The sequence below is a fragment of the Haliotis rubra genome, unplaced genomic scaffold, assembly GCF_003918875.1.
Source record: "Haliotis rubra isolate DU_JTF1 unplaced genomic scaffold, ASM391887v1 Scf2386, whole genome shotgun sequence".
Classification (NCBI taxonomy): domain Eukaryota; kingdom Metazoa; phylum Mollusca; class Gastropoda; order Lepetellida; family Haliotidae; genus Haliotis; species Haliotis rubra.
In genome coordinates, this window is record NW_025766432.1 from 487 (window position 1) to 12,500 (window position 12,014).

At 66.8% G+C, this 12,014-nt stretch overlaps 2 protein-coding genes across 2 annotated transcripts in view; both read right to left on the reverse strand.

Annotated features, from left to right (window-relative positions):
• Window positions 1-437: 437 nt before the first annotated feature.
• On the reverse strand, window positions 438-6,078 carry LOC124278497 (spidroin-2-like). Its single transcript, XM_046714199.1, has 7 exons — window positions 5,967-6,078; window positions 5,472-5,839; window positions 4,418-4,589; window positions 3,464-3,650; window positions 2,464-3,261; window positions 1,362-2,006; window positions 438-993 (listed from the first exon to the last, which is right to left on the reverse strand). The coding sequence occupies exons 1-7, from the start codon at window positions 6,076-6,078 to the stop codon at window positions 438-440; spliced, it is 2,838 nt and encodes a 945-aa protein (XP_046570155.1).
• Window positions 6,079-6,097: 19 nt separating this feature from the next.
• Window positions 6,098-12,014, reverse strand: part of LOC124278498 (glutenin, high molecular weight subunit DX5-like) — a 6,672-nt gene continuing 755 nt past the window's right edge. Inside the window, exons 3-9 of the mRNA XM_046714200.1 lie at window positions 11,458-11,650; window positions 10,936-11,202; window positions 10,398-10,786; window positions 9,430-9,665; window positions 7,538-7,900; window positions 7,062-7,400; window positions 6,098-6,628 (exon numbers count right to left, since the gene is read on the reverse strand). Coding sequence (XP_046570156.1) covers window positions 6,098-6,628; window positions 7,062-7,400; window positions 7,538-7,900; window positions 9,430-9,665; window positions 10,398-10,786; window positions 10,936-11,202; window positions 11,458-11,650 — 2,318 coding nt within the window. The remainder of the gene's footprint in view (window positions 6,629-7,061; window positions 7,401-7,537; window positions 7,901-9,429; window positions 9,666-10,397; window positions 10,787-10,935; window positions 11,203-11,457; window positions 11,651-12,014) is intronic.

Here is a 12,014-nt window from a genome sequence, read left to right on the forward strand (position 1 = left end):
ATGAGCTATTTTCGGTACCTGAGCGCCGTATTGACGCCGTGGTTTGACCTGGCCTGAAGCGCAGGCCTGGGCCGCGCAATGATCTGGCCTGGTATGACGCAGGCTGGTGCGGCTGAGCGCAGGCGCGCGGTACCGGTGGTACCGGCCTCGAGCTGGGCTGACTGGCTGTTGACTGACTGGCTGACTGACTGACTGACTGGCTGGGCTGACCGGGCTGGTATGATGACGCAGGCTGGTACCGGTGTTTTGACGCGGTACGGTACCGAATATTATGACGAACATGGGCGTTGATCTTGACTGGGCCTGAGCCTGGTACGGTATGACGCGTGTCATGAGCGCCGTGTTTGATACCGGTATGGCCGGGCCTGGTATGACGCCGTGTCTGGGCCTGGTACGTTGCCGGTACGGTATGACGCAATGATGCGGGCCTGACGCAGTCATGACCTGGGCACGAGCTGTTGACGCGGTGGTCTGACGCGTGGTTCGGTATGGCCTGGTGGTACGGTATGACGCAATGATGCGGTACCGGTACAGGCCTGGTACGGTACCGGTACCGGTATGACTGGTATGAGCTGGTATGACTGATGACTGGCTGTTGACTGACTGACTGACTGAGCTGACTGACTGGGCCTGACTGACTGACTGGGCTGACTGATGACTGGCTGGTATGAATTCGACGGTATGGTCACCGGTATGACGCAGGCGTTGTCTTGACGCAATGACCGGAAGGCCTGTTTCTGGTACGGTATGATCTGACCTGTGTTTGACCTGGGCCTGTTCGGCGGCGCAGCAGTCTGGCTGTTCGGCCTGTTATGACTGGCTGACTGACCGATGACCGATGACCGATGATGACCGATGATGACCGATGATGACCGCTGACTGGCGTCGTATCTGACTGGTGTGACCTGGCCCTTGGCGTTGTGATCTTCGGCTTTGGCCTGACGCCGGTATGAGCGCCTGAGCGCCGTGACTGTCTGTATCCTGTGTTTTGACCTGAGCGCAGTACGGGCCTGGCCTGACTGGCTGGCTGGCTGGGTGACTGAGGCTGAGGCTGACTGATGACTGACTGACTGACCCGAGCTGGCTGACTGATGACCGGGCCCTGACCCGGTGACTGAGCTGGCTGGCTGACTGACTGATGACTGAGCTGTCATGACTGACTGGCTGACTGGGTACCTGGTCACCGCGAACGAGGCCCGCAGGCGCCGGGCCAGGCCTGGCCTGAAGCCTGGGCATATTGTGACGCTGCCTTGACCGGTTTGACCCTGGTATGGGCCGTTTGCCGATGATTATGACGCATTGATTGATGACCGATGACTGGCTGACTGGCTGTTGCTGGACTGACTGACTGGCTGGCTGACTGGCTGGCTGACTGGCTGGCCTGAGCTGGTTGACTGACTGATAGCTGTTGACTGACTGATGCTGGTGTGATTTGACTGACTGCATGACTGGCTGACTGGCTGGCTGACTGGCCTGGTACTGTTGGCTGGTACGTTGATGCTGGCTGTTGACTGTGGCAGGCCTGGCAGCGGCGGGCTGATGGCCTGGCCTGTGCTGATGGCCTGGTACTGGTACCGGTACGTGAGGCGCAAACGGCCTGGTACCTGGCGTACTGGTGACTGACTGACTGGCCTGATGACGTGTTACAGTTGATGAACGGGCTGGCCTGGACCGGCTGACTGGTACTGAGCGCAGTGTCGGCCTGACGCATGTTTTGATATGACGCTGACCCTGGCTGCTGTAATCTGGCGCTGACTGGTTTGTCTGGAGCCGGTACGGCCTGGTACCGAGCGCTGATCTGCGCCTGGTTTGGTTTGAGGCCTGGCCTGGTATGACCTGGCCTGGGCGCGGTATGGTACCGACTGGCCTGACTGAGGCCTGGCCTGACGCCGGTATGGCCTGAGCGCGGTGGCCTGGCCTGGGCCTGATGACGCTGGCCTGGTAGGCCATTGACGCCTGGTACCGGCCTTGTACTGTTGACTGGCCTGGCCTGTTGGCTGACTGGACTGACTGGTATGACGCGGTACTATGACTGGCCGCAATTTGGCCTGAAACCGTGGTATGACTGACTGATTGACACCGATGACCGATGACCCGATGATGACCGGTGACGGCGGCTGACCCGATGATATATGATGACCCGATGATGACCCGATGACCGGTGACTGACCGATGACCCGATTGATGACCCGGATGACCGATGACCGATGACCCGATGACTGACCGGTGACCGGTGACTGGCGTTGTGTCTGGCCTGAGCGCAGCGATGACCTGGCCTGACCTGGCGTTGTGGCTGACTGGTATGACGCAGTGAGCCTGGCCTGATGACTGGCCTGTGTCTGACCTCGAATGACTGTTTGACCTGGCCTGGCCTGACTGCTGACTGGCTATTGACTGACTGAGCTGACTGGCTGACTGGCTAATGACTGACTGACTGACTGACTGACTGACTGGCTGACTGACTGGCTGACTGAGCTGACTGAACTGGCTGACTGGCTGACTGACTGGCTGTATGCTGGCTGACTGTTGTTGACTGGTGACGGCTGACATGACTGGCTGGCTGACTGACTGGCCTGACTGGCATGTTTGACTGAGCTGGCTATGGCTGACTGGCCTGGCTGACTGGCTGACTGACTGGCCTGGCCTGGCCTGACCTGTGTGACCTTCGGCCTGGTTTGGCCTGAGCCTGCCTGACCTGGCGGTGCAATGTCACCTGGCCTGGCCTGGTATGGCCTGTCGCGCTGGCTGACTGGCCTGGCCTGGCTGGCCTGAGCTGGCCTGGCTGGCCTGGCCTGGTACCTTGTTGTCTGGCCTGGCCTGTTACAATATGATCTGGCGTGCGTGATGTCTGGCCTGGCCTGGCCTGTTACTGAGCTGGCCTGACCTGGCCTGTATGCCTGACCTGTGTTTGTCACCGGGCTGGCTATGTGTTGGACTGGCCTGGCCTGACCGCCGAATGGCCTGGTAATCGGCCTGGCCTGGCCTGGCCTGGCCTGACGTCTGACTGGCTGACCCGATGACCGATAGTGGCGTGACCCGGCCTGACCCGATGACCGGCCATGATGACCCGAGCCTGACTGGCCTGACCTGATGACCGATGACCGGCCCGATGATGACCCGGTGACCCGATGACCGACCGATGACTCAGGCTGGCGTTGTGTCTGGCCTGGCTGAGCCTTATGGCCTGAAGTGACCTGGCCTGAAGCCACCTGGCGTTGTGTCTGGCCTGGCCTGGCCTGGCCTGGCTGGCCTGGCCCTGGCCTGTGGCCGATGTGACGACCAGTGTATTGGCCTGGCTGACTGGCACCTGGCCTGGCCTGGCTGTGTCTGGCTGGCTGACTGGCTGACTGGCTGACTGACCTGAAGCTGGCTGACTGGCTGGCTGACTGGCTGGCTGGCTGACTGACTGCTGACTGGCTGACTGGCTGGCTGACTGACTGGCTGGCTGGCTGAGCTGACTGACTGGCTGGCTGGCTGGCCTGGCTGACTGGGACTGACGGTGACTGACTGGCTGGCTGACTGGCTGACTGGCCTGGCCTGGCCTGTTTCTGGCACTGGCCTGGCCTGGCCTGGCCTGCCTGTGACGCAGCCATGTGTTGGCCTGGCCTGGCCTGGCCTGGCCGCTGGCCTGAAGCCTGGCCTGGCCTGGCCTGAAGCCTGACCGGCTGGCCTGGCCTGGCCTGGCCTGGCCTGACCTGGCTGGCCTGGCCTGAGCCTGGCTGACTGGCTGACTGGCTGGCTGGCTGGCTGGCTGGCTGGCTGGCTGGCTGGCCTGGCTGGCTGGCCTGGCCTGGCCTGGCCTGGCCTGGCCTGTGTTTGGCCTGGCGATGACCGGCCTGACGCCATGTCTGTGCCTGGCCTGGCCTGTGTCTGACCTGGCCTGGCCTGGCCTGGCCTGGCCTGTGTCTGGCTGCGCATGTTGTGCCTGGCCTGGCTGGCGGCCTGAAGCCTGGCCTGTGTCTGGCCTGGTCCGCGGTGTTTGGCCTGGCCTGGCCTGTAATCTGGCCTGGCCTGTCTGGCCTGGCCTGGCCTGACTGGCGGTGACGTGACTGGCCTTGTGGTGGCCTGGCCTGGCCTGGCCTGGCCTGGCGTGGCCTGGCCTGGCCTGGCCTGGCCTGTAATCTGGCCTGGCCTGGCCTGGCCTGGCCTGGCCTGGCCTGGCCTGGCCTGGCCTGGCCTGGCCTGGCTGGCTGGCTGGCTGGCTGGCTGGCCTGGCTGGCTGGCTGGCTGACTGGCTGTGTCTGGCTGACTGGCTGACTGGCTGGCCTGGCCTGGCTGGCCTGGCCTGGCCTGTATCTGGCCTGGCCTGGCATTGTGTCTGGCCTGGCCTGGCCTGGCCTGGCCTGGCCTGGCCTGGCCTGGCCTGAGCCATGTCTCCTGACCTATGTTTGGCCTGGCCTGGCCTGGCAGCGCTGACCTGTGTCTGGCCTGGCCTGGCCTGGCCTGGCCTGATAGCCGACTGAGCCGGCCTGCCCGATGACCCGGCCGGCCCGATGACCGAGCTGACCCGATGACCGGCCATTGACCCGATGCCGGCCGGCTGGCGGCTGACCGGCTGGCATTGTGTCTGGCCTGGCCTGTGTGGCGGCCTGAAAGCCTGGCCTGGCATTGTGTCTGGCCTGGCCTGGCCTGGCCTGGCCTGGCCTGGCCTGTGTCTGGCCTGTGTTTGGCCTGGCCTGGCCTGGCCTGGCCTGGCTGGCTGGCTGGTGGCTGGAAGCTGGCTGGCTGGCTGGCTGGCTGGCTGGCTGGCTGGCTGGCTGGCTGGCTGGCTGGCTGGCTGGCAGCTGGCTGGCTGGCTGGCTGGCTGGACTGGCTGGCTGGCTGGCTGGCCTGTGGCTGACTGGCCTGGCCTGGCCTGGCCTGTGGTCACGGCCTGGCTGGCACTGGTTTGGCCTGGCCTGGCTTCGGCTGAAGCCTGGCCTGGCTGGCCTGGCTGGCTGGCTGGCTGGCAACTGGCTGGCTGGCTGGCCTGGCCTGGCTGGCTAACTGGCTGGCTGGCTGACTGGCTTCGGCTGGCTGGCTGGCTGGCTGGCTGGCTGGCTGACTGGCTGGCTGGCTGGCTGGCCCCAGCTGGCTGGCAGCCTGGCCTGGCCTGGCCTGGCCTGTGTTTGGCCCTGGCCTGGCCTGGCCTGGCCTTGTGTCTGGCCTGGCCTGGCGATTGTGTCTGGCCTGGCCTGGCCTGGCCTGGCCTGTGGCCTGTCTGGCCTGGTTTGGCCTGGCCTGGCGGCCTGGCCTGGCCTGTGGTCTGGCCTGGCTTGCGGCCTGGCCTGGCCTGGCCTGTGTCTGGCCTGGCGCTGTCTGGCCTGGCTGGCCTGGCCTTGTTGGTCTACCTGGCCTGTGTTTTGGCCTGGCCTGGCCTGGCCTGGCGTGACCTGCGCTGGCCTGGCCTGGCCTGGCCTGGCTGCTGGCTGGCTGGCCTGGAGCCTGGCCTGGCCTGGCCCTGGCCTGGCCTGGCTGGCTGCTGGCCTGGCCTGGCCTGGCCTGGCCTGGCCAGCCTGTTCGGCACTGACGCCTGTGTCTGGCCTGGCCTGAGCCTGGCCTGGCCTGGCTGGCATTTTCGGCTGACGGCCCGGCGGCCCGGCCCGGCCAGGCCGTGACCGATGCCCGGCCGGCCCGGCCCGGACCGGCCCGTGACCCGGCCCGATGACCCGGCCCGGACCCGGCCCGGCCCGGCCCGGCCCGGCCCGGCCGGTGAGACCGGCCCGGTACCGGCGGTGGCTGGCGGTGGCATTGTGTCTGGCCTGGCCTGTATGTGGCCGGCCTGGCCTGGCCTGGCGTCTGGCCTGGCCTGGCCTGGCTTGGCCTGGCAGCTGGCCTGTTGACTGTGGCTGACTGCGGCCTGATGTTTGGCCTGGCCTGGCCTGGACCTGGCCTGGCCTGGCTGGCCTGGCTGGCTGGCTGGCTGGCTGGCTGACTGGCTGACTGGCTGACTGGCTGACTGGCTGGCTGGCTGGCTGACGGCTGACTGGCTGGCTGGCTGACTGGCTGGTGACTGGTGGCTGGGCTGTTGTTTGTGGCCTGACGCCTGGCTGACGCCTGTTTGACGCGGTAACGCTGCGCAGGCTTGTTTTGTGACATGTTTGACTGGCTGGTACCATTATGACCGGCGCAACCGCTCGGCCGGTATGGCCTGGGCTGCTGGTACCGGTGGCCGGTATGACGCAGGCCTGGCGCTGGCGCAGGTACCGTTGGCCTGGTACCGAGCGCGATGTGTCTGGTACTGATACGGTACCGGGCGCGGTATGACGCGGTACCGGTATGACGCAGGACCTGGCCGGTGACCCGGCCTGGCGCAGTGATCTGGGCCTGGTCTGTACTGGCCTGGTATGACGTTGTGATGACGCAGGTGACCGGCGCGGTACGGTAGGTACTGACTGACGGTGACCAACATGCCTGGACTGACTGATGACCCGATGACCCGACCTGATGATGACCGATGACCGATGACCCGGACCCGATGACCGGATGATGACCGATGACCGATGATGGCCGGTGATGACCCGGTGACCCGGGCCGATGATGACCGATATGACGTTGTGATCTGGTGACCGGTGATTTTGGCCTGGCCTGGCGCGGTAGTCGGCCTGGTACCGACTGGCGTGGCTTGACCGCCTGGTACGGTGCTGGCCTATTGATGACCTGACGCCTTTTCGGCTGGCTGAGCTGACTGGCTGACTGACTGGCTGACTGACTGGCTGACTGACTGACTGACTGGCTGACTGACTGACTGTTTTGACTGACTGACTGACTTGGCTGACTGACTGACTGACTGGCTGACTGACTGGCTGGCTGGTACGGTGGCTGAGCTGGCTGATGACTGACTGGTTGGCCTGTACCTGATGAGGCGCCTGACCTGGCCTGGTATGAGCCTGGCCTGGCCTGAGCCTTATGACGCGTGTTTGGCCTGTTACCTGGCCTGAGCGCCTGGCCGCCTGTAATTGTATTCTGGCCTGGCCTGGCCTGGCCTGACACTGGCCTGGCAGGCCTGGTACGCAGGCTGGCCTGGCCTGGCTGACTGACTGAGCTGACTGACTGGCTGGCTGACTGACTGGCTGACTGACTGACTGGCTGGCTGTTGAGCTGGCCTGTTCGGTATGGCCTGACCTGGCCTGTGGTTTGGCCGCAGGCCTGCGTTGTCGGTCTGTGTCTGGCCTGACGGGCGTGTCTGACGCCAGGCCTGTGCCTGGCCTGGCCTGAGCCTGTTGACTGACCATGTTTGATGCCTGACCTGATGACCTGGCCTGACGCAGTAGTCGCTGGCCTGTCGCGGGCGTTCGGTATGGCCTGAGCCTGTAATCTGGCCTGACCTGTCTGGACCTGGCCTGGCCTGACCTTGGTGTCTGACGCAATGTTTGGCCTGGTACCTGGCCTGGCCTGGCGTGGGCCTGGCCTGCCTTAGCCTATTTTGACGCAGTGATCTGGCCTGGCCTGATTATCGGCCTGGCCTGAGCCTGGCCTGGCCTGGCCTGGCCTGATTACTGGCCTGGCCTGACTGACTGACTGACTGACTGACTGGCTGGCTGGCTGGCTGACTGACTGACTGAGCTGACTGGCCTGAGCTGAGCTGACGCAGTGTCTGAGCGCTGGCCTGGCGTGTAATCTGGCCTGGCATGATCACCGGCTGGCCTGGTATGACCTGGCCTGGCCTGGTACCGGCCTGACCTGTGGCCTGTAATCTGGCCTGTGTTATGACCTGACGCAATGTCTGGCCTGGCCTGGCTGTGGCCTGACCTGGCCTGCCTGGCTGACTGACTGACTGATGACCGATGACCGACCGATGACCCGATGACCCGGTGATGACCGGATTGACTGACTGGGCGTTCTGGTCTGAAGCCTGTGGTGACTGGCCTGGCCTGGCGTTGTGTCTGGCCTGGCCTGGCCTGTACGGGCCTGGCCTGGCCTGTAATCTGACCTGTGATTTTGACCTGACCTGGCCTGGCCTGGCCTGGCCTGGCTGGCTGGCTGGCGGTGACTGCTGGCTGACTGGCTGGCTGACTGGCTGACTGGCTGGCTGACTGACTGGCTGACTGACTGGCTGGCTGGCTGACTGAGCTGGCTGGCTGACTGACTGGCTGACTGGCTGGCTGGCTGGCTGAGCGCGAACCTGAGCCTGGCCTGGCCTGTAATCTGGCACTGTGTTTGGCCTGGCCTGGCCTGGCCTGGCCTGGCCTGGCTGGCTGGCTGACTGACTGGCTGGCTGGCTGACTGACTGACTGGCTGGCTGACTGGCTGACTGGCTGGCTGGCTGACTGGCTGACTGACTGACTGACTGGCTGACTGACTGGCTGACTGGCTGGCGCTGGCCTGGCCTGGCCTGGCATGTTTGACCTGGCCTGGCCTGAGCCTGAGCAGGTAATCTGGCCTGGCCTGGCGTTGTGTCTGGCCTGGCCTGGCCTGGCTGGCTGGCCTGACTGCAATGTCTGACCTGTGTTTGGCCTGGCTGGTGACCTGGCCTGGCCTGTTGTCTGGCCTGGCGCGATTTTGGCCTGGCCTGGCGCCTGTCTGGCCTGACCTGTCCTGGCCTGGCCTGGCCTGACCTTGTCTGACGCATGTGTACGGCCTGGCCTGGCCTGACCTGGCGTGGCCTGGCCTGGCCTGCCTGACCTGACGCAATCTGGCCTGGCCTGGCCTGGCCTGGCCTGGCCTGGCCTGCCTGGCCTGGCCTGGCCTGGCCTGAACCTGGCCTGGCCTGGCCTGGCCTGGCCTGGCGCTGGCCTGGCCTGGCCTGACGGCGCCTGACCTGGCTGGCCTGGCCTGGCCTGGCCTGGCCTGACTGACTGGACTGGCTGAGCTGACCCGATGACCGATGACCGGATGACCGATGTGATGACCGATGACCAGGATGACCGGACCCGATGACCCGGATGACCGATGACCCGATGACCCGATGACCGGCCGATTGACCGATGACTGACGGCTGACTGGCGTGTGCTGGCCTGGCCTGTACCTAATGAGCCTGGCCTGGCCTGGCGTTGTGTCTGGCCTGGCCTGGCCTGGCCTGGCCTGGCCTGACGCTGTAATCTGACGCATGTTTGGCCTGGCCTGGCCTGGCCTGGCCTGGACTGGCTGGCTGACTGGCTGGCTGGCTGGCTGGCTGACTGGCTGGCTGACTGACTGGCTGGCTGGCTGGCTGGCTGACTGGCTGGCTGGCTGGCTGGCTGGCTGGCTGGCTGGCTGGTTAGCTGGCTGGCTGACTGGACTGACTGGCTGGCCTGGCTGGCCTGTTTTCTGGCCTGGCCTGGCCTGGCTGGCCTGGCTGTATGCTGGCCTGTAATGACCTGGCCTGGCCTGGCCTGGCCTGGCCTGCGCTATGTCTGGCCTGGCCTGGCCTGGCCTGGCCTGGCCTGGCCTGGCCTGGCCTGGCCTGGCCTGGCCTGGCCTGGTCTGGCCTGGCCTGGCTGTGTCTGGCCTGGCCTGGCCTGGCCTGGCCTGGCCTGGCCTGGCCTGGCCTAATGGCTGGCCATGTTTGGCCTGGCCTGGCCTGTACGGCGCCTGGCGCATGTCTGGCCTGGCCTGGCCTGGCCTGGCCTGAGCTGGCCTGGCCTGACTGCCGATGACCGGCCTGATGACCGATGACCTGGCCGATGACTGACCGATGACCCGGTGATGACCGATGACCCGGCCGGCCGATGACCCGATGACCGGCCGATGACCCGATGACCCGGCTGGCATTGTGTCTGGCCTGGCCTGGCGTGGCTGGCCTGGCCTGGCCTGGTGTCTGGCCTGGCCCTGGCCTGGCCTGGCCTGGCTGGCCAATGATCTGACGCATGTGTCTGGCCTGGCCTGGCCTGGCCTGGCCTGGCCTGGCTGGCTGGCTGGCTGGCTGGCTGGCTGGCTGGCTGGCTGGCTGGCTGGCTGGCTGGCTGGCTGGCTGGCTGGCTGGCTGGCTGGCTGGCTGGCTGGCTGGCTGGCCTGGCGCTGGCCCTGGCCTGGCCTGGCCTGGCCTATGTCTGGCCTGTGTTTGGCCTGGCCTGGCCTGGCCTGGCCTGGCCTGGCTGGCTGGCTGGCTGGCTGGCATTGTGTCTGGCCTGGCCTGCATGTGTTGCCTGGCCTGGCCTGGCATTGTGTCTGGCCTGGCCTGGCCTGGCCTGGCGCTGGCACTGTGTTTGGCCTGGCCTGGCCTGGCCTGGCCTGACGCTATGTCTGGCCTGTGTTTGGCCTGGCCTGGCCTGGCCTGGCCTGGCCTGGCCTGGCCTGGCCTGTCAGCCTTGGCCTGTGACTGGCCTGGCCTGGCCTGGCCTGGCCTGGCCTGGCCTGGCCTGGCCTGGCGGCGCACAGGCTGGCCTGGCCTGGCCTGGCCTGGCCTGGCCTGGCCTGGCCTGGCCTGGCTGGCGCTGGCGCTGGCTGGCTGTCTGGCTGGCTGGCTGGCTGGCTGGCTGGCTGGCTGGCTGGCTGGCCTGGCTGCTGGCACGCTGGCCTGGCCTGACACAGCGTGTCTGGCGCATGTTTGGCCTGGCCTGGCCTGGCGGCGCTGGCCTGTGCACCTGGTCTGGCCTGGCCTGGCTGGCCTGACTGACTGGCTGGCCGATCTGGCTGGCCGGCCTGGCCGGCCGGCCGGCTGACTGACTGGCCGGGCGGGCCGGTGACCCGGTGGACCCGACCGGCCGACCGGCCGGCCGGCCGGCCGGTGACTGGCTGGCTGGCTGGCTGTGCTGGCCTGTGCCTGTAGTGGCGACCTGGCCTGGCCTGGCGTTGTGTCTGGCCTGGCTGGCCTGGCCCGGCCTGGCCTGGCCTATGTCTGGCCTGTGTTTTGGCCTGGCCTGACCTGGCCTGGCTGGCTGGCTGGCTGACTGGCTGGCTGGCTGGCTGACTGGCTGGCTGGCTGGCTGGCTGGCTGGCTGGCTGGCTGGCTGGCTGGCTGGCTGGCTGGCTGGCTGGCTGGCTGGCTGGCTGGCTGGCTGGCTGGCTGGCTGGCTGGCTGGCCTGAACCTGTACTGAGCCGGCACAGGCCTGGCCTGTATGTCGGCCTGTGTTTGGCCTGGCCTGGCCTGGCCTGGCCTGGCTGGCCGGCTGGCGCTGGCTGGCGTTGTGCCTGGTACCTGTGTGTTGCTGGATGGCTGGCTGGCGTCTGGCCTGGCCTGCACCTGGCCTGGCCTGGCCTGGCCTGGCCTGGCCTGGCTGGTGACCTGAGCCTGGCCTGGCCTGGCCTGGCCTGTGTTTGGCCTGGCCTGGTACTGGCCTGGCAGGCCGGCTTGGCCTGGCCTGGCCTGTGGCCTGTGTTTGGCCTGGCCTGGCCTGGCCTGGCCTGGCCTGGCCTGGCCTGGCGGCACTGGCCTGGCCTGGCCTGGCTGGCTGGCCTGGCCTGGCCTGGCCTGGCCTGGCCTGGCCTGGCGCTGGCGCTGGCTGCGCGCTGGCTGGCTGTCTGGCTGACTGGGCTGACTGGCTGGCTGGCTGGCTGGCTGGCTGGCCTGGCCTGGCCTGGCCTGGCCTGGCCTGGCCTGGCCTGTATGGCCTGACGCATGTTTGGCCTGACGCTGGCCTGGCCTGGCGGCGCACCAGCGCCTGGCCTGGCTGGCCTGGCCTGGCCTGGCCTGGCTGGCCTGACCCGGTGGATGACCGATGGCCCGGTGACCGGCCCGATGACCCGATGACCGGATGACCGGACCGGCCGGCCGGCCCGATGACCGATGACCGATGACCGGTGAGCCGACTGACCAGGCCCGACCGACCCGATGACCGGCTGACTGGCGTGTGTCTGGCCTGAGCGCTGTGTGTGGCCTGGCCTGGCCTGGCGTGTCTGGCCTGGCCTGGCCTGGCCTGGCCTGGCCGCCAGCCTGTCTGGCGCGTGTTTTGCTGGCCTGGCCTGGCCTGGCCTGGCCTGGCTGAGCTGACTGGCTGGCTGACTGACTGGCTGGACTGGCTGACTGGCTGGACTGACTGGCTGACTGGCTGGCTGGCTGACTGACTGACTGACTGACTGACTGACTGGCTGACTGGCTGGCTGGCTGGAGCTGTTGGCTGGCCTGGCCTGGCCTGGCCTGTGTCTGGCCTGTGTCTGGCCTGGCCTGGCCTGG

Coding starts and splice junctions, on each gene's coding strand:
- LOC124278497 (XM_046714199.1), bottom strand. CDS start 6,078: ATGTCACAAAACAAGCCTGCGCAGCGTTACCGCGTCAAACAGGCGTCA. Junction 5,840..5,966: donor GCCAGTCAGCCAGCCAGCCA/GTCAGCCGTCAG, acceptor GCCAAACATCAG/GCCGCAGTCAGCCACAGTCA. Junction 3,651..4,417: donor CCAGGCCAGGCCAGACACAG/GTCAGCGCTGCC, acceptor GTCAGGCTTCAG/GCCAGGCCAGGCCAGGCTTC.